This window comes from Pongo pygmaeus, chromosome 11 (genome assembly GCF_028885625.2).
Source record: "Pongo pygmaeus isolate AG05252 chromosome 11, NHGRI_mPonPyg2-v2.0_pri, whole genome shotgun sequence".
In the NCBI taxonomy this organism is placed as follows: Eukaryota; Metazoa; Chordata; class Mammalia; order Primates; family Hominidae; genus Pongo; species Pongo pygmaeus.
The window spans coordinates 115766530-115791809 of NC_072384.2; the positions used below are offsets into that span (position 1 = coordinate 115766530).

Below are 25280 nucleotides of genomic sequence, written 5' to 3' on the forward strand. Positions count from 1 at the left end.
TCTTTTATTGTATACTGTTTATTGCCTATTTTTTATTTGCCTCCCCAGTAAGCTCCATAAGGACAGTGACTTTTTTTTAAGAGGGTTGCAGGGACGGTTTTTTTCACTGATGTATCCTGAATACCTAGAGCAGTGCTTAACATCATAGTAGCCACTCAATAAATATTTGGCAAGGTCTTTAAAAACTATCTTAACCCATGAAGGACATGAAATTGCACGTTTTTGTGTTTTGTGGTTTTTTTTTTTTTTTTTTTTTTTGAGACGGAGTCTCGCTCTTGTTGCCCAGGCTGGAGTGCAGTGGCGCAATTTCGGCTCACTACAACCTCCACCTTCCAGGTTCAAGCGATTCTCCTGCCTCAGCTTCCCTAGTAGCTGGGATTACAGGCACCCGCCACCACACCCAGCTAATTTTTGTATTTTTAGTAGAGATGGGGGTTTCACCATGTTGACCAGGCTGGTCTCGAACTCCTGACCTCATGATCCACCCACCTTGGCCTCCCAAGGTGCTGGGGTTATAGGCGTGAGCCATTGTACCTGGCTCATTTTTGTTTTTAATTAGTGCTGGTCCACCATTTCTTTCTGTGTGCTGAACTTATGTTTATTCACAAGAGATACTAGCTCCTAAAAATATCTGCCAATGTTAAGAAACTAGGTAATGGAAAACTCTGAAGTTGCAGTCTCCTTTTAACTACAGTTCTGCTTTAGGCAGTCTGTTGAGTTTGCCATCAAAGAAGAAAAAAAAACCACATTATTTCTTCTTCTCTTCTTCCACCCACAGCTGTTGCTTTAGCTTGTAATATAATTTCTTAAATCGATAGGGTTTATAACTTCAATTTTGTACTATCTGTGATTACAATTGTTTAATCTTAGTTCTGTATTTAAATGAATTCCTGACTGATCACTAGTCTTGTCATAGTTTCTCCCATCCCTAAATCTCTATTGCGGATTTATTTCTAGACTGGCTGGTTCTGGTCCTCCAGTTTGTGTGTGTGTGTGTGTGTGTGTGTGTGTGTGTGTTCATGTACATCTGCATTTTCTTTTTAAAGATAGGCTCAGGCTCAGTTGCTTTGTTCTTTATCATCAAGATTTTATGTTTGTGTGTATCTGTTTGGCTCTTAATTATACTTAAAACATTTGTTTAGTCATGTTATTTTTTTGAGAAGTGTGCATACATCTGACCTTACTGATCCTGCTTAGTAATGTGCATATATATTTTTACATTTAGTTCTAAATGGAGCCCCTGGATTTATAAACTTATGCGATGCTTTGAACGCCTGGCAGCTGGTGAAGGAACTCAAGGAGGCGTTAGGTATTCCAGCCGCTGCCTCTTTCAAACATGTCAGCCCAGCAGGTAAAGCTCTGTGCTCTGGAAAGCTCCAGGACTGTTTGAAAGGCATTTCTTCTAAATTTTTTTGAATATTAACAAGTTCTAATGTGAATATAGACATGCTATGAAATCTGAAAGTCATCTGTTGATAAAACAGTATCAATGTAATAATATAAAATCTGATATACACACACACACACAGAGAATTGTGTAATATTGTCAGCTGGGAAAATGAGGCAGGAATTTATTTGTGGGGTGGAACCATAAAAGTTTAGAAAGTAAAAGTGAAATGTCCTAATGCAATAGACTAAGTCTTTTCCCACATCTTTGAAAATGTAACTGAGTAAGCATAAAGAAGAAGTTCTTCTTAGGACTCTTTATCTGAAACTTCTTTTAGTTATTGTATGAGATACTTTGCTTCTGTGTTTAAATCATTAATTCCACAATTAAGTTGTCTGTACACCACATCTTGCTGACAGTCCTCCAGCATATGATTTGTTCTCAGATGTTTATTGGATGTTAAAGTGATGTGAGTGGGGAAGAAATAAATGATGTGTGATATCAAAGTGATATCAAGCAGAACAGAGAGAAAGAGTGAGTCAGTAATGAAGTAAACCAGCTTCACCTACACGCTGGGTACTGTCAGGCTTCAGTGGCTCTGTGGTTTCGGAGGGCAGAGAGGAGATTTCCCTCACACTGCTCCCATAACCATATTTTTAGTGTTTAATTATCTGGCTAAATAGATTTCTGTTTAATTTAGCACAGGCACTAGAAAATGTGCTGTATAGACTGGATGTTAAGAAAACTGTCTTGATTTAGGAGTTGACAGGTAGTAACTTTAGCTTTCTTTGTTTATGATTTTACTATTTTCTAACCAGGTGCTGCTGTTGGAATTCCACTCAGTGAAGATGAGGCCAAAGTCTGCATGGTTTATGATCTCTATAAAACCCTCACACCTATCTCAGCGGCATATGCAAGAGCAAGAGGTCAGACTCATAGGGCTTTTTGATTTGGGGGAGAAAGAAAAAGCAATATTTTATCCTAAATAGAATAAAAAGGGTAGAATGAAGAAAAAATATATAGATATTCTGTATAATATATAGATGAAATTAAGGACTTCTATCTCTATATAAATATACTGTTATTCTATATAATATAGTTTGATTAAAGTAAAATACCCTTTGTTTCATTATAGGATTTCCTATTTAATTTGTTTTATTAATATTTGAGATTGATTCTGTGAGTACCTCAAAATACATTTCTTCATAAAAGTATATGTTAGTATTTTAGGCCGGGCGCAGTGTCTCACGCCTGTAGTACCAGGACTTTGGGAGGCCGGGGGGGGGCGGGGGGGGGGCGGATCACGAGGTCAGGAGATCGAGACCATCCTGGCTAACACGGTGAAACCCTGTCTCTACTAAAAATACAAAAAAGTAGCTGGGCATGGTGGCGGGTACCTGTAGTCCCAGCTACTCGGGAGGCTGAGGCAGGAGAATGGTGTGAACCCGGCAGGCGGAACTCGCAGTGAACCGAGATGGTGCCAGTGCACTCCAGCCTGGGTGACAGAGCGATACTCCGTCTCAAAAAAAAAAAAAAAAAAAAAGTATTGGTTAGTATTTTAGTGTAATAAATGGAAACACAATTGGAATTTGGTCAATGTAATTTTGCTAATTTAGGCTATTGAATGCATTTGTTATTGTTTAATATGTGACCAAAATTGAAATTACAAAAAGCTATTCTTTTTTTTTTTTTTTTTTGAGACAGCTTCTTGCTCTGTTGCCCAGGCTGGAGTGCAGTGGTGCCGTCTCAGCTCACTGCAACCTCCACCTTCTGGGTTCAAGTGATTCTCCTGCCTCAGCGTCCTGAGTAGCTGAGATTACAGGTGCGTGCCACCACACCTGGCTAATTTTTTTGTATTTTTAGTAGAGACATGGTTTCACCATGTTGGCCAGGCTGGTCTCAAGCTCCTGACCTCAAGTGATTCACCTGCCTCAGCCTCCCAGAGGGCTGGGATTTTGGGCGTGATTTATGGCTCTTCTAACTTTACTAAATTTGGTTAGAGTCATGTTTTATCAGAGACATTTACTTGTTGAATTTAATAACCCGTGAATATTCCTTTAATATTTCTGAAAGTTCTTGAGAAACTATTACCATAGTTTATTATCTACAGCAGTGGTGAGCAACTTCAGCTGAATCCAGCCTGCCACCTGTTTTTGTGAATATAGTATATATAAATTGGTCCTTCACAGAAAAAGTTTTCTGAGTGTCACTCTAGAGGGTAAAATTGAAGAATACTTTCTTACTGGTTACTTCAGTTAAATGACTTATTGATCTGTTAAAATCTTATGTAAACAGTAAGGTTAGCTTTAGAGAAATGAATTTTATATGACAGTGGAGAATTTTATTACTTTTTCTGTATCAGGATACTTTGTGATAAATATCTCATTTTAATTTTATTTACAGGGGCTGATAGGATGTCTTCATTTGGTGATTTTGTTGCATTGTCCGATGTTTGTGATGTACCAACTGCAAAAATTATTTCCAGAGAAGTTAGTGGACATTCATGTATCTTAATCTGTGTGTTGAATAAAGCTTTATTTGTTCATAATGTTAATTGAAACCATAACCTATAATATTTATATTTATAATATCTTTAAATTAGGTAAGTTTATCATTTAATGTTCATATTTAAGATAGAACATGAATCTTAAATTGTTAATTTTGAAATGTAGTGAATTATTGTTTCAGATGGATATTTGGCTGTTATGATGTTTTTTACTTATATATTTATTTTAAATTCTTTGTTGTGTTCATGCCAAAGTTATTGTTTCTGAAGAGCAGAAGTTGTAATTTTAGGTGGTGATGCGATATAATGCATCTTACTGTATAATGGGAAAAAAACAGAAACTACATTAATAAACTTACCCCATCAGTTGAATACCAAACAGGTATTCTAGACAGGTGGGGGTACTGTTGGTAGTAGGAAGACAGGAAGAAAAGAGAAAAAGGTTAAATAGCTCAGAAAGGGAAAAAAAATAGGCAGAGGTGAAGGCTGAAGGAGCATGTGGCTTGGCACTATTTTGTTGCTTTAGGATTCTTTCCATGGCCACTGCCATCCCTGGGTTACAGGTTACAGGAGGCCTGTGGCATTTGTATCTTTCGTCATGTTAAATCTCTGATTTAATCTGGTCTTGCTGTTAAGGAAAACGCCTTGCTGGAAGAGGTCATTTAACCATGGACTAGGAGAGTCAGGACTAGAATGTGCTCTTGCTCATTCAAAACACTCCCTGAAGAAATATTTTCTCCTGAGGTACATGTGTTAGAGCAGATCAGTCATATTTTCTTAGTTGAAACTGAGACGAACAAAAACTTGGAGAGGACAGAAAGTTAGGATCTGCTATACAGAAAGCTGTATTCTAATAGATTTCTCTTTTTCAAGTATAGCGTTAACATTGTTTGTTGGAGGCAGAAACCAGAATATACTGCCACATTATTTAAGACTGATAATTGCTGCTAGATTTTTTTTAAGAGGTGTTCTCTGATTTTTAAAAATAGAAATTAAAATTTAATATTTTTGCAGGTATCTGATGGTATAATTGCCCCAGGATATGAAGAAGAAGCCTTGACAATACTTTCCAAAAAGAAAAATGGAAACTATTGTGTCCTTCAGGTGAGTGCAATTCATGTTTGAAGTGGTAATTTGCTCTTTTATTCTGTGTCTCTTTCTCCCTTGTTTAATCTTTCCTTTATACTCATACCCTTCTAGTTTATCCTTATTATAGTTTATTTTCCCCTAATCCTTCACTTAAAAAAATACTATTAACTTGGGGTTTTGAGATGAGGGTAGCTTTCTTACCCTCAATTTTAATTTTTTGCTGGTTGTGATGGCTCATGCCTATAATTTCAGCCACTTGAGAGGCTGATGTGGGAGGATGGCTTGAGGCCAAGAATTGGAGGCTATATTGTGGTACTATGATGCCTGTGAATAACGACTGCACTCCAGCCTTGGCAGTGTAGTAAGACCATGTCTCTAAAATACTAATAATAATAACAATATTTAATGGAAAGTCTCTCCATCCTTCTGTTATCTTTTGAAAAGATAACTATTTTAAATTTCTTGCTTATCTTTCCTGAAATAGTCTATATATTCAGCAAATATTTGCATGTGCATTTCTTTTTCTATTTTCCTATTGACACAAGTGCACCCTGCTTCACCTTCTTGGAAGTTTGTCCTGTATCTGTGTATTTTAACTTACCTAGACAGTCACCAATCTTTAGCTACCACAAATACCCCTGTAGTGAATAACCTAGAAAAGTCCTGAGAGTGAAATTAAGGCTTAATAACAAGCTATATGTGTATTGGTAATCTTAATTGATACTGCCCCTTTTAGATGTTGTAGGCAAATTCATTGTCCTAACTGAAATATATAAGGATGCCTGTTTCCCAACACTTTTGTCACCATTGTGGTTTTATACTTTAAAAAGTCTCTGCAATTAGAAAATGGCATCTCAATGTAGTTTTAACATTGTGTAGTGTGAGCATCTTTTCATATTTGAATGTTTTTATTCCTTTTTATGAACTGTCTTTCCACATTCTTTGATGATTTTTCTACTAAGTTGTTTTTTTTTTTTTAACTGATTTTTATGAGCTGTTCTGTATTGGGAAAACTAGCTCATGGTCTAAGATTATGCATTGGTAAAGCAAAGAGTTATTTCAATTTAAAGTAAAAATTCCTAATGCTACTTTTCATAGTATTGATATCAGAACTCTGTGGAATCCCAATTCCTTATAAGGAAAGTTATTAAGTATATTCTTTTGATTGTAAGATACCAATAATTTTATAGTTAACCATAGATTCCATGTCAGCTATTCAAGGAAAGAAGAGAATACCACATTAAAGATACATACTTATTTTTTTTTAGCCACTTGACAGTCTGTTGCCCAGGCTAGAGTGCAGTGGCGCGATCTTGGCTCACTGCAACCTCTGCCTCCTGAGTTCAAGCGATTCTCCTGCCTCACCCTCCCAAGTACCTGGGACTACAGGCATGCACTACCAGGCCTGGCTGATTTTTGTATTTTTAGTAGAGACAGGGTTTCACCATGTTGGCCAGGCTAATCTCAAACTCCTGATGTCAAGGGATCCGCCTGCCTCAGCCTCCCAAAATGTTGGGATTACAGGCGTGAGCCACTGTGCCTGGCCCCCAGTTTCTTAATCAAGTTTGTTGTTGTTGTTGTTGTTGTTAAGAGTGTTATGTACTTAACAACCATTAGCATTTTCTTGTAGCATCATGAAAAATATTTTCCAAAACCTGAGTCATTGTCTTGATCTCTTTAACAACTGATAGTTGGAGAGCGTCAAAGGAATATCAGGACTTCATTGGTATTTTACTTATTTGAGAATTTGGCTTAGTTTGCACATTGGACACATGATTATAAGCATGAGACAACTTATCCCTCTACCTGACTAATGATAAGTTTCTCCTAGCATCAGTTAATAGGAGAGCATATCAATTTTAGAAATTTTATAATGCATAATACAAAGGAACATTTTAGAATTCAAGAAAATGTAGATTAAACAGAACTAATATTTATGGGGTCTTGCTTATAAATTATATGTCACTGCTTTCTAAATCAAAGATCGTCCAAAGCATAAAGACGAAATAGTGTCAAGTTTAAAAAAGTATCCAGGGAGAGAGTAGTGTTACACGTATTGTTCCACACACCTTAATGTTCTTTCAGCTCAAAATTTGGGAGAGGAAGATGGCAGTAAATGATACAAATTCCTTCCAAATAGCAAAGACACAGATTACAAATCCTGTTTTCTCACTTTTAGCTTTTAATTCATGGGTTAGCTGGGTATTTTGTAACAGATTTTTAGAAAGGAAAATTAGAATTTAATTTTTGTGCCATGGCTTATTTAATTAGCACATCTGTTTTATCTGCTGACCTTCCAAAAGAACCATATAGATAGTGACTTAACCAAAAATACACTCTCTGAAATCATTGTTTTTTAACATGTTGTATATAGGTTGTAAAATCTATAAAATGCTACTGGGTAGTAAAACCTATAAAAGACTTTGGAGAAAAATATTAGCGCCTGGCTATTGTATTGTGTCATACCAGAATGTTGAATTGTATCATACCCGAATGATTTATCACATTTGTTGTGTGAGAAAAATTAGAAAATTAGAAAAATGTGTAAAAAATTAGAAACATGCATATAACTTTACTTATAATGAAATCTTTTGTATATAAATTAAATGAAAAATTTGAGGGAAGTAGAGAGATTAACTTTAACTTTTAAAATTTGTATTTTAGATGGACCAGTCTTACAAACCAGATGAAAATGAAGTTCGAACTCTCTTTGGTCTTCATTTAAGCCAGAAGAGAAATAATGGTGTCGTCGACAAGTCATTATTTAGCAATGTTGTTACCAAGAATAAAGATGTAAGTTGGGAAGTATCTGAACTGATTGCTAGTAACTTCCATTGGTCTGTTTTCAGTACTTAATGAGCTTTACATTTATTAAGGTCTGGATTTAGAACTGGTCTATATGCACACAGCTAGCTAGCTTATCTTTGAGTCTTCAGATAAGCTTTGGAGTTTAAGAAATGAATCAAAGGCCATGTTAGAAGCTTCTGTGCGTATGTACATACTAGAGATAAGTAGCTTTAATTGTACATAAATGGGATCATGTCTTCCATAATCTGGCTCCTGTAACTTGCCTTTTTTCCATGTGCTAGGCTACAAATGTGTTTTTATATCAATAAATATAGATGCTGGGTGCAGTAGCTGACATCTGTAATCCCAACACTTTGGTAGGCCAAGGGGCAGATCTCTTGATCTCAGGAGTTTAAGACAAGCCTGGCCAATGTGGTGAAACCTTGTCTCTAGAAAAAGTACAAAAATTAGCCTGGCGTGGTAGCTGCGCCTGTAGGTCCAGCTACTCAAGAAGCTGAGGTGAGAGGATTGCATGAGCCTGGGAGATCGAGGCTGCAGTGAGCTGTGTTTGTGCCACTGCACTCCAATCTGGGTGACAGAACAAGATCCTATCTCAAAAATAAATGCATATTCATATCTTTATCTGAAAGTCCATGTGGCAATCAGTCCATGTGTAGATGTACTACGATGGATATTTATTTTTCTTATTTTTACTTTGATTGATTGATTGATTTTTTATGTTATTTTATTTTATTTTATTTTGAGACGGAGTCTCGCTCTCCCCCCCAGGCTGGAGTGCAGTGGCGCGATCTCGGGTCACTGCAAGCTCCACCTCCTGGTTTCACGGCATTCTCCTGCTTCAGCCTCCCAAGTAGCTGGGACTACAGGTGCCCGCCACAACGCCTGGCTAATTTTTTTTGTATTTTTAGTAGAGATGGGGTTTCACTGTGTTAGCCAGGATGGTCTCGATCTCCTGGCCTCGTGATCTGCCCACCTCGGCCTCCCAAAGTGCTGGGATTACAGGCGTGAGCCACCACGCCTGGCCTTTATTAATTTTTTTTAAGAGACTTTTGAATGTTTTATCCCTTTGAAGCTCGCTCTGTTTGAATGTTTTTATTCCTTTGAAGCTCGCTCTGTTGCCCAGGCTGGAGTGCAGTGGTGCGGTTATAGCTCACTGCAACGTGGATATTTAGATTGCTTACATTTTCAGTGCTGTGATCAATGTTTTTATATAGACAAGGTTTTGGACTTGTGCTCTTTGTTATCTTGTAGTAAGGACGTGTTCCTAGGACAATAATGGTGATTTTTGTGTTTTGGATATATTATCTCATTTAACACTGAGGTCACTCTACAGGGGTGACCACCATCGTGTCGATTGTGAAGCTCACAAAATTGTACCATAGAGGACAGTTAAGAAATTTGACCGGAGTTACACAATAAAGAACGGACAAGCTGACATTTATTTTCTGGAGTATCTTAATTGGGCCTTCAGTTTGAAGGATGTTTTTCCTAGGTCTAAAGTAGGCTGTGCTTGTTTTTCAGTACTTTGCAGGAATCATTCCATTGCTTTCTGGTCTGTCTGGCTGATGGCCTGAAATTTTTTATTGAGTGCTAGGCATTGGGTGTGAAAAAACTGTAGCGATATTTTGAGGGCTGGATGGTGTTATTTTTCTCTCCAGAGTTGACTTGTCCTTCTTTTGGGCAGATAAGGTGTAGGAGATATCTTCATTCTGTCAGGAATTGTTGAGCTTCCTAAAGGCTAAATAGGAATTTAGCCTTCAGTCTTTGTGAGGACTGGTCTGTTTATGGTTCATTCCTGCTCCTGAATCCCTAGGTATCTACTGCTGTACGCTGAACTCGGCTTTTGTCCCTTAGTCCTCTAAGACTGCCAAAAGTTGTGCTCAGCCAATTTACCTTTAGTTTATTGCGTGCAACTTGGAAAATGCCTTGAGGAGAAAAGCATAGACTGTCAGGCCCATTGCTTCCTGCTTCCATTTTCTCTGGGATCTTTGTTAGCACTTGCTGTCTGTCCGCTCTGCCCAGCTTTTCTGTTTGTTACTAAAAGAGGATTGGTCTCTTAACAAGCTATTTGCTATAACAGAAGAAGATGAGGGGCTGCAGCTTGCTCCCAGGTCTGAATCCTGAGGCCTTTTCAGTAGAATTGCTGGAAATAAGCCTTAAAATCTTTATCCAGAGAGTTCTGTCTGTTGATAAGCATACGACGATTAACATATCTTTTTTGTTTGATTTAATGGATATTCTTTCATTTCTATCTTTGACAATTAATGGTGCCCTGAAGTAAAGAAACATGTAGGCATTATACATAGAAATATCTTTCAGCCCTTTGGAATCCACTCTGGTTGGTTCATGTACTTTGAAAAATACTGAATGGATATTGACCTAGATTCCATGGTACCATGTTGAGAATTGTGCCTAGCTACTGAGAGTCTTTTTTCTCAGGTTTGTAGATATTGGATTCATTAATAATTTAGTGATCTTGATAGGTTTTGTGCCTCTGGATATTTTTTATAAGAGTGGTTGGTATGATCTTCATCGTTTATCTAAACTCTCTCCTTGCTTCGTATGGATTCTTAGTAGAAATTTGGAAACTTAAGGATGAGAGAATGATAGCTTTGTTCTCCTTTCTGTTTTACCCCTGTCTTTTTAAGTGGATTTTTGTTAACATTCCAGCCTCAGAATTATTAGGTCTGAAACCATTTCAGTCCTGAGAGAGCCAGACAGGTGGACGGAATGTATATTAATACTGAACATGTTTGAATTATTTCCTCTTCTCCCATTTTTCTTGAATAGTGCTTTAATTGTGTTAACTATTTGTAGCATGTTTCTGAGACTGGATTCCCTTACTCCCAGTCCACTGGCATTTCTCGTATGCCTTGATCCCAACCCAGGATGCCAAGTGTATTAGTTTTTATCACGCTGCTATGAAGAAATTTCCTGAGACTGGGCAATTTATAAAGAAAAGAGGTTTAATTGACTCACAGTTCCACACGGTTGGGGAGCGCCTCAGGAATCTTATAATCATGGCAGAAGGCACCTCTTCACAGGGCGGCAGGAGAGGGAATGAGTGCAAGCGAGAGAAATGCCAGACGCTTACTGTCAGATCTCATGAGACTTACTCATTATCACAAGAACTACATGGGGGAAACTGCTTCCGTGATCCAGTTACCTCCACCTAGTCCCACCTGTTGACACATGGGGATTATTATAATTCAGGGTGGGATTTAGGTGGGGGACACAGCCAAACCATATCACCCAGATTATCTTTGAAGGTCTAGACATCTGTGAAGCTGGCTTTTGCTACTAAGTTTTCTGGGAACCAAAGGAATCAGATTTATGGTTGATGACTCAAATAGCAGGTAAAGATAAAAGATATATGACAATAATACCTTAGAGTAATAAATTCTTAAGAAATCCTAATAGGTTTTTTAAATTAAACTTTTAATTTTGAGATAAAAGTTGTAGATTCACATACAGTTGTAAGAGTTCCCATGTAAGTGTTACCCTATTTCTCCTAATGCTAGCATTTGTCACACTACAGTACAGTTCCACAACCATGCCATTGACATTGATAACAGTTAAAGACACAGGGCATTTCCAACACTGCAGTGATCCATCATGTTCTTCTGTAGCCAGGCTCACTTGATACTGCTTCCACCCTCTCCTTACCCTTGGGCAACCACAAATCTGTTTTTCCTTTCTGTAATTTTCATTCATCGTGCATTCATGTAGTTTTTTTGTGAGTGTGTGTGAACATAAGGTTTTTGTTTTTTGGAGAAACAGGGTCTAACTCTGTTGTCCAGGCTGGAATGCAGTGGCGCGATCTTGGCTCACTGCAATCTCCGCCTCCCGGGTTCAAGTGATTCTCCTGCCTCAGCCTCCCAAGGAGCTGGGATTACAGGCATGCGCCACCATACCTGGCTAATCTTTGTATTTTCAGTAGAGACGGGATTTCACCATGTTGGTCAGGCTGGTCTTGAACTCCTGACTCAGGTGATCCACCTGCCTTGGCCTCACAAAGTGCTGGGATTACAGGCGTGAGCCACTGTGCCCAGCCTAAACATAAGTTTTTATTTCTCTTTGATAAATGCCCAGGGTTGTTAACTGCTTTGTGGTATGGTAGTTGCATGTTTAGATTACTAAGAAACTGTTGAATTGTTTTCCAGAGTGGCTTGTACCATTTTGTATTCCCACCAGCAATGGGTGAGTGATCCAGTGTCTCTGCATCCTTACTAGCTTTTGGTATTGCCACTTTTTTTTTTTTTAAAGACATTTGATAGGTGTGTAGCAATATCTCACTGATTTTAATTTGCATAATGGCTCATGATGTTGAACATTTTTTTGTGTACTTATTTGCTACCTGTGTATCCTTTTTGGTGAAATGTCTCTATGTCTTCCGCCCATTTTCTAATTAGATTGTTACTGAGTTTTTTTTTTTTTGAGATGAAGTCTCACTCTGTCACCTAGACTGGAGTGCAGTGGCATGATCTTGTCTCACTGCAGCCTCCACCTCCCAGGTTCAAGTGAGTCTCCTGCCTCAGCTTCCTGAGTAGCTGGGATTACAGGAATGCGCCACCACACCTGGCAAATTTTTATATTTTTAGTAGAGATGGGGTTTCACCATGTTGGTCAGGCTGGCCTGGAACTCCTGACCTCAGGTGGTCCACCCGCCTTGGCCTCCCAAAGTGCTGGGATTACAGGCATGAGCCACTGCGCCTGGCCTGTTACTGAGTTTTTAAAGTTTTTTTATGTTTTAGGTGCTAGTTTGTTGTTGGATATGAGGTTTGTTAATAATTTTCTCCTAGTTTGTAGCTTGTCTTTTCATCCTCTTTAATGAGGAATCTTTTGCAGAGTAAAAGTTCTTAATTTTACTTAAGTCAAATTTGTCAACTTATCTGTTGGCTATAGCGAATATCCTCTGTCCACTTAGCATACAGACGTGGACTATCATCCTTCTTTTCCATTTGTATTCATGCCTTATACTAAAGATAGTGATATTTTTGGGTGTTATTCTTGTTGTTCTATTTGGACTGGTGATTCCTAATGGTTTTTGAACAGTTTCTACTTAAATTATTCTAAACAAAAGAGAAAATGATCGTAATTTGATTTTTCCAAACAGTCTTGGCTGTCTGCGTGCATCAGAATGATTTGTGATGTCTGTGAAACAATTCTCCGCATTGGTTCTGAACATAAATTTTACCATGTCTCCAGATATTTAAAAGTACTATGGTCAAGAAAATATTGTTTGTCAGTTTTGGAATGGATATGGTAGTTCTTACCTCGTGTGATATAAAAAGGCTTAATCCACAATTGCTGCAAAATAACATTAGTTTGTGTCTATGGATGCATTGTGCTAAGTTCCACCACAAATGTGTTAAATATTTAAGTAAATCATGGTAGCGTGTAGGAGGAACAGTTAATTTCCCGCAGTCATTTGAGTGGTATAACTATGTCGTAGGTCTTTTACATTAAATAGAACTAAAAAGCTTAAAATTGGCCAGGCGTGGTGGCTCACACCTGTTGTAATCCTGGCACTCTGGGAGGCCGAGGCAGGTAGATGACTTGAGCTCAGGAGTTCGAGACCGGCCTGGCCAACATGGTGAAACCCCATCTCTACTAAAAATACAAAAATTAGCCAGGCATGGTGGTGCATGCGCCTGTAATTGAAGCATGAGAATCTCTTGCACCCGGGAGGTGGAAGTTACAGTGAGTCGAGATTGTGCCGTTGGAGATTGTCCCATTGTGCCTGGGAGACAGAGTGAGACTCTGACTCAAAAAAACCACAAAAAATAATATTTAAAAAAAGAAGCTTAAAGTTAAATGAGTTTAAAAGGCCCCATGCAATTTACCATTGTGTATGTGTTTCAGTTGCCAGAGTCTGCCCTCCGAGACCTCATTGTAGCCACCATTGCTGTCAAGTACACTCAGTCTAACTCTGTGTGCTATGCCAAGAACGGGCAGGTAAGTGGGCTGTTGGACTCGCCTTCGGGGGATTGTTGTTTTACGAAATGATATGTAAACATTGTCTGCCTTAGATATTGGACAGCTTGAAAGGGAATATTTGGCAAGTGTTTCTCTTTTGTGTTTGTCAGTGTTTCCTCAGTACCCTGGTGGGCTGTTAAAACTAATGATGATCAGAAAATATCTTTGGAACCAGGTACTCAAATTAGTTGTGCCGCTTCTTGCCTTGAATAGGTTGGCACATTTTGGATTAGTGAGACTCTAATAGCTGTTACAAAACTGGATTATTTACTCTCCTTTTCCCCCATGGTATTATTTCCAGGGAAGAGGAGGTAAGTTACGGTGCTGCCACCCGCCAGCCTATATTTTTGCAGCCTGCAGGGTATTTTCACATTATTTCTTACATTGTCTTATCAAGAATCTGCTGAGTAGAAAGACTGCTAGACAGGAGTTAACCTCATCTTTAAAAAATCAGGTTTATTGAGGCATAATTTGTATACAATAGAATTCACCTTTTTAAATGTACAGTTTGGCCAGTTTTCACAAATTTCACGGTATGTGACCGCTGCCACAATTAAATATCGAACATTTCTCACTGTGTGATGTCAAGCAAGATATTGCACTTCTTTCCTAGTGTCCCAAACCTCAAAATACAAGATTGAGCTGGTTCATCTCTGAAGTCTCTGCTAGCCTTTTCTTCACACGGTGTCCTGATGAGCTTATCTCTTGGCATTTGTTAAATTATTTGTCCCACAAGTGACAGAGAGGCAGGTGGATATGAATTAGCCTATGGCCTGGAAGACCCCAGATTGCCAGTCTCTGTAGTAACAAATTCCTGGGAGATTGTGTCTACTGGTGTCAGGTTCTAAGAATTCTAAGAAGTTCTGTAAGTCCATGTAGAATGAGTGCTTCATTCCTGATGTCCAGGAGGAGGCGGCTACACAGGTATTTGTGGTCTCTTTTATTCTCTTGTAGCTGTGGGCAGGGTTGCCAGCAGCTGTGCTTAGAAAGGGATGGACTGTTGGGCAGACAGCTTAGGGGTTGTTCATTATAGGAACTAAAACCAGAAAACATACCTGTGCATTTAAGTCCTTGGTGCTTAGAATTCAACCCATAGAAATAGAGGAAGCAAGGAAGAACATTTGTACCTGGTGGAATTGTTTCTACTTTTAGCTACCCATGTCAGATCCTTATCTCAATTTCTGAGAGTTGGTATTTTAACTGTAATTTATACACTGGGGCAAACAAAGACTTTCAAGTAACCATAGTTATTTTTGTGGTCATTAGTTTTATTTATTTTTTTATTTTTTATAGAGACAGGGCCTTGCCCTGTTGCCCAGGCCAGAGTACAATGACATGATCATAGCTCACTGTAGCCTTTGACTCCTGGCCTCAAGCGATTCGACCGCTTCAGCCTCCTGAGTAGCTGGGACTACAGGTGTGCGCCACTACCCTTAGCTATTTTTTTATTCTTATTTGTTGTAGAGATGAGATGTTGCCATCTTGCCCAGGCTGGTCTCCTGAGCTCAAGCAGTCCTTCTGTCCTGACCTCCGAAAGTGCTGGGATTACAGGCATGAGCCAGTGCCCCCAGCAATGGTCATTTATTTTAACTTTTTTTTTTTTTGCCCTCAAACCATCAATTTTATTGAATTGTAGAATATTAATAGTCATATGTCACATATCACTGAAGAGGTATAAATAGTAGTTATAAACAAACCTCTTATTCCACCCTTTTTAATAACTTAAAAATTATTTATATTTCTCTTATTTTGGCCTGATATATTCTTCCACAAAACTAATAAATAGGTTTTGGAGAATGTGCACAAAAGATCCTTTTGAGAAGAAAGTGTCGTTGGAAGAGGTGTTCACTTTAATGTCTGTGTTCCTCAGGTTATCGGCATTGGAGCAGGACAGCAGTCTCGTATACACTGCACTCGCCTTGCAGGAGATAAGGCAAACTATTGGTGGCTTAGACACCATCCACAAGTGCTTTCGATGAAGTTTAAAACAGGAGTGAAGAGAGCAGAAATCTCCAATGCCATCGATCAGTACGTGACTGGAACCATTGGCGAGGTGAAAGACTTGGCATTGGGTTCTGGGCTGTGTTAATATTCAGTTCATCCCTTTATGTGTAACAGATTTTAACTTCATCACCACACAGAGAAAAAGATACTTTCATTGAAATTCTATGTTGTCTAAAATTGATCATTGAAACTTCTTACACATTTCTCACGTTCTTCTGTCTCATGTAACTTTCTTCCTTGTTTTTGACCCCTTTCTGAAACCACAGACCTCTGTCTTTTTAAGTTGCAGCCTTGGTGTAGGTTTGCATGTTTGTACTTCCCCTGTTGATTATAAGCTTTTGATGACAAGGACTGCTTTTCACCTACATCGAGGTGCCTGCCACCACGTCAGGCATGGTGCTTGCTGTCCGACGGGTCTATATTCAACATTAAATACAAATTGCCTCACGGCAGGTAACCCTGGGGTCTTCTCCCACCACATTTTCTACGTCTGCCATTAATAACTTGATATATTTTGTTACATTTCATGTTCTTCTGTTTGAAGAAGGTATGTGGGAACATTACAATCGCAAACGTTGGGTAGGTAGCCTGCCAGAAGAAAAGATCTAGCCCAGTTTCTGGCCATATTGCGTGCCTAACAAAATGCTGGATGGAAAACAGAAGCCTGCTAATCAAATACTAGATGGTCTTTTGAAGAGCCAATTGACTACCCTCAGTTTTTTATTCAGGAGCAGGAATCAACATAAGTGTCATTGAAGAGTGAGGCTGCAGAATGTAACTGAAGTCCTTAAGATATCTTTTTATTTTAACTTTGATACTTGGATTTTTCTGTTTGATATTACCAGTCAACCCCTGCTACTGGTCCTGAAAGAGTCCTGGAAGTGAACAAGAGTAAAAGTATGTCAAAGCTAAAACATCACCCAAGATAGAAGCCCCTTGTAAAATATGATTAACTGTCTGTTCCACTAGGACACAATACTGCAGGCTGGTAACTTATAAACCACAGACATTTATTTTTCATAGTTCTGGAGGCTGTGAAGTCCCACATCAAGGTACTGGCGGGCTGAGAGTCTGGGGAGGCCTATCTTCTGCTTCCAAGATGGCACAGCCCTCTCTGGAAAGGACAAACACTGTGTCCTTACTTCACAGAAGGGGCAAACTTCCCGGAAGCCCTTTTATAAGTCTGTAATCCATTCATGAGGGCCCCACCCTCATCGCCTAATAACCTTCTAAAGACCTTACTTCTTAATACTGTTGCATTGGGGATTAAGTTTCAACATGAATTTTGGAGTGGATACACACACTCAAACTATAGCAAATATTATGAATTGTGTTTTGTCTACAACTGCTTTTATATTTAGAATAATTTTTGTATAAATGTAGTTATAGAACATTCATCCTCATCTCTTTCCTAGATTGGATATAGAGGGTTTTTTTGAAAACCCTTGGAATGCAATTTATTTGCCTTCTTTGCTACAGTAGTACCAAAGCGGTAGATTTAAATTAGACGGTAGTCTAATAGACATAAAGTAGTAGATATGAAGTAGATTTAAATTAGAAATTTTAAAACTGTATTTTTATGTAAGTAGCTTAGCCAAAAATAAAAAAATTACATATATACTTGGAATAAACTGATTTAGAAAGTAAAATGGTATTATCTTTATTTGGTAAACTTAGAATCACTTTTTTTCCTTAACGAAAATATTTCTAAAAGCATCAAAGAGATTCTAGATATGTGGACTTCCATGTAAATAATGGTCATTATTTACAATTAAGAAATCCTGGCTGGGTACGGTGGCTCGTGCCTGTAATCCCAGCACTTTGGGAGGCCAAGGTGAGTGGATCACGAGGTCAAGAGATTGAGACCCTCCTGGCCAACATGGTGAAACTCTGTCTCCAAAAATACAAAAATTAGCTGGGTGTGGTGGTGTGCACTTGTAGTCCCAGCTACTTGGGAGGCTGAGGCAGGAGAATTGCTTGAACCTGGGAAGTGGAGGTTGCGGTGAGCCGAGATCGCACCACTGCACTCCAGCTTGGTGATAGTGCAAAACTCCGTCTAAAAAAATAATAATAATAAAAAGAAGTCCTAAGAAAAATGCCCAGGTGCTTTCTGGCATGGTGATTTGCACCACAAAGAACTAAAGATGATGTCAGACCAAGCTTCTTCCTTTCTCTCTCCCCACATAGGATGAAGATTTGATAAAGTGGGAGGCACTATTTGAGGAAGTCCCTGAGTTACTCACTGAGGCAGAGAAGAAGGAATGGGTTGAGAAACTGACTGAAGTTTCTATCAGCTCTGATGCCTTCTTCCCTTTCCGAGATAATGTAGACAGAGCTAAAAGGGTAAGTATGGAATTGGGTGCATTTGCCTAGAGTTGAGCATTATGTAGAAACTGTTTCAGAAATCCTGCTTTTGATTTTTAAAAGGTGTGGCAAAGTGATGCAGATCAGTAATATTCAGAGAACAATTTGACTTTTCCATTGGGTGGATGGAGAACCCAAATCCTGTTACTTTGCCTTTTTGATTGAGTGTATCTTTGTGAGCGTGTGCTTTTTAGAGGGGGATTTTGAGTTTTGCAGGTTTTTACATAAAATCGCGTTTTGAAAATCAATATACTTCCCCCAGAGTGGTGTGGCGTACATTGCGGCTCCCTCCGGTTCGGCTGCTGACAAAGTTGTGATTGAGGCCTGTGACGAACTGGGAATCATCCTCGCTCATACGAACCTTCGGCTCTTCCACCACTGATTTTACCACACACTGTTTTTTGGCTTGCTTATGTGTAGGTGAACAGTCATGCCTGAAACTTTGAGAATAACTTTTTAAAAAAATAAAACAGTATCTCTTAATCACTGGATCCATAGTTTTTGGTAGCTGTGTTTTATGTTAAAGATTCAGGCTCTTTGAACTGACACATGACACATAAATGAGGAATTCCAGAGCACCCCTGCCTGCTGGAGCTCAGCCCATCCCACAGCACTGCCCGTGTGAAACATAAACATTAACAGGAACCAAACGAGCTGAGCAACCAGAGGACGTGGCACAAGTCACTGTGTACAGGCCACACTTGAGGACTGGGAGTTATACCCATCTTAAAGGTGGAGTATTGATGTCAATTACCTAGAATTCTTCTGCATGGGAGTTGTATATTAAAGCTCCATGTTTCCTCCTAGGGGAGTCTTCTCATGCCATTTTGTTTGTTTGTTTGTTTTTCTTTTTTTTTAATTTATTTTTTTGAGATGGAGTCTCAAAAAAAATAGCTCTGTCACTCAGGCTAGTCAGTGGCACGATCTCGGCTCGCTGCAACCTCCGCCTTCCGGGTTCAAGCAATTCTCCTGCCTCAGCCTCCCGAGTATCTGGGACTACAGGTGTGCGCCACCACGCCTGGCTAATTTTTGTATTTAGTAGAGACGGGGTTTCACCATGTTGGTCAGGCTGGTCTCAACTCCTGACCTCGTGATCCACCCACCTTGGCCTCCCAAAGTGCTGGGATTACAGGCGTGAGCCACTGCGCCCGGCCCTCATGCCATTTAATTTTAATCACACTTCTGAGAAGCTTGGTTGTCTACTTTCCAAACAAACAGCAGATTGGCACCTGTGAACTGGAACTTTAGAGGGGATTGGTAAGTCTTGTTGACCCCCTCTATGGATAATCTGCTGTATATTTTTCTTAGTGCTAAGTGAAATGTTTCCCAGAATTTCAGCAGCCCTAGATTCACCCTCCGGAGCTGCATGCAAATGTCAATATTTGGTGCTCAGAAATTGTACCCAATATTCCAATTACAGGCTTATCACTGCAGTGGGCACAGTGGGAGGGCAGTGCCTTCCTTTGTCAGGAGAGACCTGTCATCTGTGTGTCCTGCCTGTGTGCTCCTGACCATTCCCGTGCATTGCACCTGTGTTCAACTAAAACCCTTTGCCATTGTTCACCTTTACCAATGAGTCCTACCCTCTTCCCAAGTCTTTAACCTATCCCCTTGCTGAATAAAAATTTCTGAAGTTAATGGTCATCTTTCTAAGTAATTTCTGGTTCAGCTAATCTTCCAGCCCCGGCATAGGACCTGCCCACATTGAAACAAGGCTGACTCGTGTGATCAGTAAAATACTGCAGAAAAAATAAGACTTTTGAGGCTAGGTCCTAATGCATTGCAACTTCAGCCTTAGTTTCTTGGATTACTTCCTCTGGGATAAGCCAAGACCACGTTGTAAGATTTAAGCAACCCTCCACAAGGAGAGAAGCCATCTTGCTTACACTAGTTGCCAGCCACATGAGTGAGCCACCTCAGAGGTGGATCCTCCAGCTTCAGTCCCAGGCAACATCTGGCTTCAACCTCTCAGAGACCTGAGCCAGAACTGCCCAAAAGAGCTCTTGAATTCCTGACCCACAGATACAGAGAGATGCATACTGTTGTAAGCCACTAAGTTCTGGGGTAATTATGTAGCGGTAAATAGCTAATACAGATTTTGGCTTGTAAATTAAGTGTGCATTGTATTTTTCATGGTTCTTTGGCTTGACCAAAGGTTAACATTAAGGGTATGATACTAGGAACAGACTGGGCACTGTGTCTCCTTTCTATAATCCCAGCACTTTGGGAGGATTGCTTGAGGCCAGGAGTTCAAGACCAGCCTGGGCAACATAGCGACATCCTCATCTCTAAAAAAAGAGAAAATTTTAATTAGCTGGGTGTGGTGGCTCCTGTTTGTAGTATTCTTCACATAGATGAAGAATAAATAAGTGGAGAATATACAACTCCCATGCAGAAGAATTCTAGGTAATTTACATCAATACTTTACTGATGGGTATAACTCCCAGTCCTTAAGTGTGGCCTGTACACAGTGACTTGCTTTCAAAGAGGAGAGTATAGAAATGGGAATAAAATAGTAACTACAGTGGAGAAAACTGACACTTTCTCAGCCAGATGATCAAGGTCAACATCGATAATGTCATGTTGCTAGGAAATACCTCAAAAAAGGAGAATGGCACTTTACCTTCTTGGTCTTCTTTCCAAAACCCTGTACTCTCAGCTTAATCATGAGAAAAACATCAGATATAACCTAGCTGAAGGACTTTACAAAATACCTTCCTACTGTCAAGATCATCAAAAAGAGAAGCATGAGAAACCTTCATGCTTAGAAGGGCCTAAAGAGATGTGATGACTAAATGCAGTGTGGTGTCCTGGATAGCATCCTGGAACAGAATAAGGACATTAGGTAAAAACTAAGAAAATCTAAAGTGTTTAGTTCATATGTGTCAATATTGGTTCACTAATTGTAATAAATGTACCTTGCTAATGTAAAATACTAATAAAAGGGGAAATTAGGTGTGATGTATCCTCACAATTTTTTCTATAAATCTAAAACTTAGAAAATAGGCCAGGCGTGGTGGCTCACACCCGTAATCCCAGCACTTTGGGAGGCCGAGGTGGGTGGATCACCTGAGGTCAGGAGTTCGAGACCAGCATGACCAACATAGTGAAACCCCGTCTCTACCAAAATTACAAAAATTAGCCAGGTGTGGGGGTGTGTACCTGTAATTCCAGCTACTTGGGAAGCTGAGGCAGGAGAATTGCTTGAACCCGGGAGGCAGAGCTTGCAGTGAGCTGAGATCACTCCACTGCACTTCAGCCTGGGCAACAGAGCAAGACTCCATCTCAAGAAAAATAAAAAATAAAAACAATTAAACTATTAGAAAATAAAAAGCCTATTTTAAAAAGTAGATAACCACATTCGAGTATCATACTAAAAGGATAAGTCGTTTTGAATATCAAATACCCAGTCACCTTTAGATCTCCCGCAATGGCTAATTTTTTTTTTTTTTTTTCAGCTTTTTGATTGTGCAACCCAAGCCTGGTATATCCATTGCATTTGATTGGCGTGTCTCAAGTGTCTTCAACACCTCGTTTCTCCTTTTTAGATTTTTTTCTTGCAGTCAATTGACTGAAGATTTTTGGTCTCATAGTTTCCCACATGCTGGGCTGTGCCATTGCACTCCTGTGATGTCGTTTAGTTTGTGCCTCTGCTCCTTTCTTACACATTGATAGCCATAGTTATGTAAATTTTTTAAGTTTGATTTATTGAGAATTTAGAAAAAGGTTTTGAGACTTCCCTCCATGAGGATGAGTTTTCCATTTTCTTCCTGCAGGTTTATAAATGTTCACTTTATATATATTTGAGGCTAAAAACATGGACACTTGTTTAAAGTTATTATTGCTTTTGGTTTTGAGTTTTCTTTAATGCATTTTGTCAGCCTTTCCCTTTGCACTCAGCCTATTTGTATTCAATTATTGATACATTTGAGGCCTATTTTTACTATCCTGTAAAGTTTGACCCACTTTTAATTCCTTTCTTAACATTGTTTTGAATGTAGGGTTGTATTCCCCCCAATAAGCTAAAAGCTTTAACTCCCAGTTTCTCCCCCATCACCCCTACCTACCCCACCCCATTCCAAACTCCTGTTGATTCCTGGACTTGGGGTTACATTTTCACTTAGCCTGTTTTTTAAGACCAGACTTTCTAAGGTTTGTATTTACCTTCACTTCATCTATCTATTGCAGTGCCTCCAGTTTCTCCTCTTGTGTTAACTGTGTGCAGTGTCTGTGTGGTGAAGCTTCTGAGATCTTATATGTCTAAGGTTTTGTTGTTGTTGTTGTTGCTGTTTTGTTTTTTGAGACATTTTCACTCATGTGGCCCAGGCTGGAGTGCAATGGCACGCTCTCAGCTCACTGCAACCTCCACCTCCCAGGTTCAATTGATTCTCCTGCCTCAACCTCTTGAGTAGCTGGGATTGTAGGTGCATACCACCACACCCAGCTAATTTTTGTACTTCTAGTAGAGATGGGGTTTCACAATGTTAGCCAGGCTGGTCTCGAACTCCTGACCTCAAGTGATCTGCCCGCCTCGGCCTTCCAAAGTGCTGGGATTACAGGCATGAGCCACTGCACCTGGCCAACTAAGGATATTTTTATCATGCTTGTATATTTGAATTGATTTTGGCTATGCTTACAATTCTGGGTTTTAAATTCTTTAATACTTTGAAAACACTGTTTGGTTTTTTATTGCATCCATTGTTTATTTAAAATCTGATGTCAGTCTGGTTCTTGTTCCTTGTCAGGAAACTTTTTTTTGGAGACAGAGTCGTTCCCTGTTGCTGATGCCCAGGCTGGAGTGCAGTGGTGTGATCTCTGCTCACCACAGCCTCCACCTCCGTGGTTCAGGCGATTCTCATGCCTCAGCCTCCTGAGTAGCTGGGACCACGGGTGTGCACCATCACACCCAGCCAACTTTTGTATTTTTAGTAGAGATGGGGGTTTCACCATGTTGTCCAGGCTGGTCTTGAACTCCTGGCCTCAGGTGATTTACCCGCCTCAGCCTCCCAAAGTGCTGGGATTACAGGTGTGAGCCACCATGCCTTCTCAGGAAACTTTAATTTTTTCCTGGGTATTTTCAAGCTTCTATAGTGTGTCTAGGTGTGGGTGTTATTCATATTTCCCTTTGTTGGCACTCTGGGTTTTTCATTCTAGGAAATTTATTCCTGTTATTTGTGCTAATATTTCCTCCCTCCCATTTCTTCTTTCTGTGGTGTTTTATCCGAATGTTAGCATTTCTAAGTAATTCCTATATCTCTTAGCCTTTCTTTTATATTTTATATTTCATTTTCTTTTATTTGTCGCTCCAGATTTCTTTAGTCTGGTCTTCTAATTTTCTCATGAATTCCTACAGTGTATCCATTCTGCTGTGCGTCCTGTCTATTGAGCCCTTTATTTCAGGAGTTATATTTTTCACTTCAAATATTTCTGGGTTTCTTTTCCAATTGTTGGTATCATCTTTCTAGCTTTGTTTTACTATTTCTACTTCTGTTAGAATCTGTAATCTAGTATGTTACTGTTCTTTTAAAATCTCTTTACTCAAGTGTTGTGGTATGTTGGCCTGTGAGCTCATTTTCCCTGACTAACATTGGGTACCCAGAAGGGTGTGCTTGAGACAGACCAACTGATGCACTCCTCGCCAGCCCCAAGGGGTTCAGGAAGGACAGGTTTGAATGAACCCTGGGGAGGAGCACCCAAGCAGCAAAAACAACCATTCTTCACTCTAGAAAACGACTCAGTTTAGGGCTGTCAACAGCTCCTTTCTCATTTTACTGTCTCACTTCCCTGCATTATGCCAAAAAAAGCGGTGTCCTGCCTTAAGCCAAAGTGCCACCCCTCACACACGAGCTCACTCCTGGGTTCCTCATATTTTGCTCTGTGAGGTGGTATTTTCCTTTATATGTACTCAAGTTAATCTTGGTGGAGGTAGCCAGTAACCAAGAAAGTTGAACACTTTGGGAGGGTCTGGAACTGGAACTCCATTAACGTATCTGTGTCTAGTACAATTCAATCATTTGAAACGTCAAGACTGAAGTTTCACTGGTGTTTAAGTGAAATGCATGATGATCTTATGTTTGTTGTTTCCATGACACGGAAGGACAGATGATCTGTAATGTAACAACACCCTGACCAATACTGAGTGTATTTCTATCAGGGGATCCCCTGGGCACAGGGAGAAAACAGTCCACAAAAGGGATCCTCCACTCTTCCTCCTGTTGCCTTGCCCTTTGACACCTGCTTCTCTCCAGGCCACCTTTCTAAAGCCCAGCCTATGTCCCTCCTTTCTCAGAGCACAGAACCCTGCAGGTCTTTTTTTCTTTTTCTTTTTTTTTTTTTTTTTTTTTGAGACGGAGTCTCGCTCTTGCCCAGGCTGGAGTGCAGTGGTGTGACCTTGGCTCACTGCAAGCTCCGCCTCCCGGGTTCACGCCATTCTCCTGCCTCAGCCTCCCGAGTAGCTGGGACTGCAGGTTCCCACCACCACGTCCGGCTGATTTTTGTGTGTGTTTTTAGTAGAGACGGGGTTTCACTGTGTTAGCCAGGATGGTCTCCATCTCCTGACCTCGTGATCCGCCCGCCTCGGCCTCCCAAAGTGCTGGGATTACAGGCGTGAGCCACCGTGCCCGGCTGAACCCTGCAGGTCTTTAAGCTCACAGTACCTTCCATTCTTGGACATTTTTATACCTTATTTTTGCCAAACACTGTGCCAGGCACAAATTTATCTTTAAAAGAAATTGTAATGAAGTATGCATATAGAAAAGTGCATGAAACTTTTACTATTTAAAGTATAATTTTTAAGCAAACACCTATGTCACCACCAACCAGGTCAAGAAGGAGATTTTGCTAGAAGGCCCACACATTCCTGTGCTTGATCATGACTCCCATCTTTCCCTCGAGGAAATTGTCTTTGTGCCTCTTAGGATAATCACTACCTTGTTTTGCCAGTCAGTAGGTGGGCAATCTTGGGCACATAGCTTAACCCTCTTGGAGTTTGATTCTTCTGTAAAATGGGGATGGATTCATTCCTCCAAAAGGCTGAATAGCTTCTGGCTGAAAGCACATATTCCGGTGCTAGTCTATCAGGTTCGAGTCCCGGTTCTACTTACAAGCTATGTGATGTTTAGTGATTCACTTTGCCTTTCCCTC

The 25280-nt window shown here is 39.8% G+C and overlaps 1 protein-coding gene across 4 annotated transcripts in view; it reads left to right on the top strand.

The window, feature by feature from the left end:
- ATIC (5-aminoimidazole-4-carboxamide ribonucleotide formyltransferase/IMP cyclohydrolase) overlaps nt 1–25280 on the top strand; it is a 68779-nt gene that overhangs the window by 19233 nt on the left and 24266 nt on the right. For 3 of the 4 annotated variants that reach the window (XM_063647927.1, XM_054477459.2, XM_054477463.2), the window contains exons 8-15: nt 1226–1351; nt 2206–2313; nt 3791–3876; nt 4908–4997; nt 7647–7775; nt 13656–13748; nt 15640–15822; nt 17961–18116. In XM_063647927.1, the coding sequence (XP_063503997.1) occupies nt 1226–1351; nt 2206–2313; nt 3791–3876; nt 4908–4997; nt 7647–7775; nt 13656–13748; nt 15640–15822; nt 17961–18116 (971 nt within the window). Of the gene's footprint in view, nt 1–1225; nt 1352–2205; nt 2314–3790; nt 3877–4907; nt 4998–7646; nt 7776–13655; nt 13749–15639; nt 15823–17960; nt 18117–18399; nt 18629–25280 lie in introns of those variants that run through there. The other variant, XM_054477458.2, reaches the window with a different exon arrangement.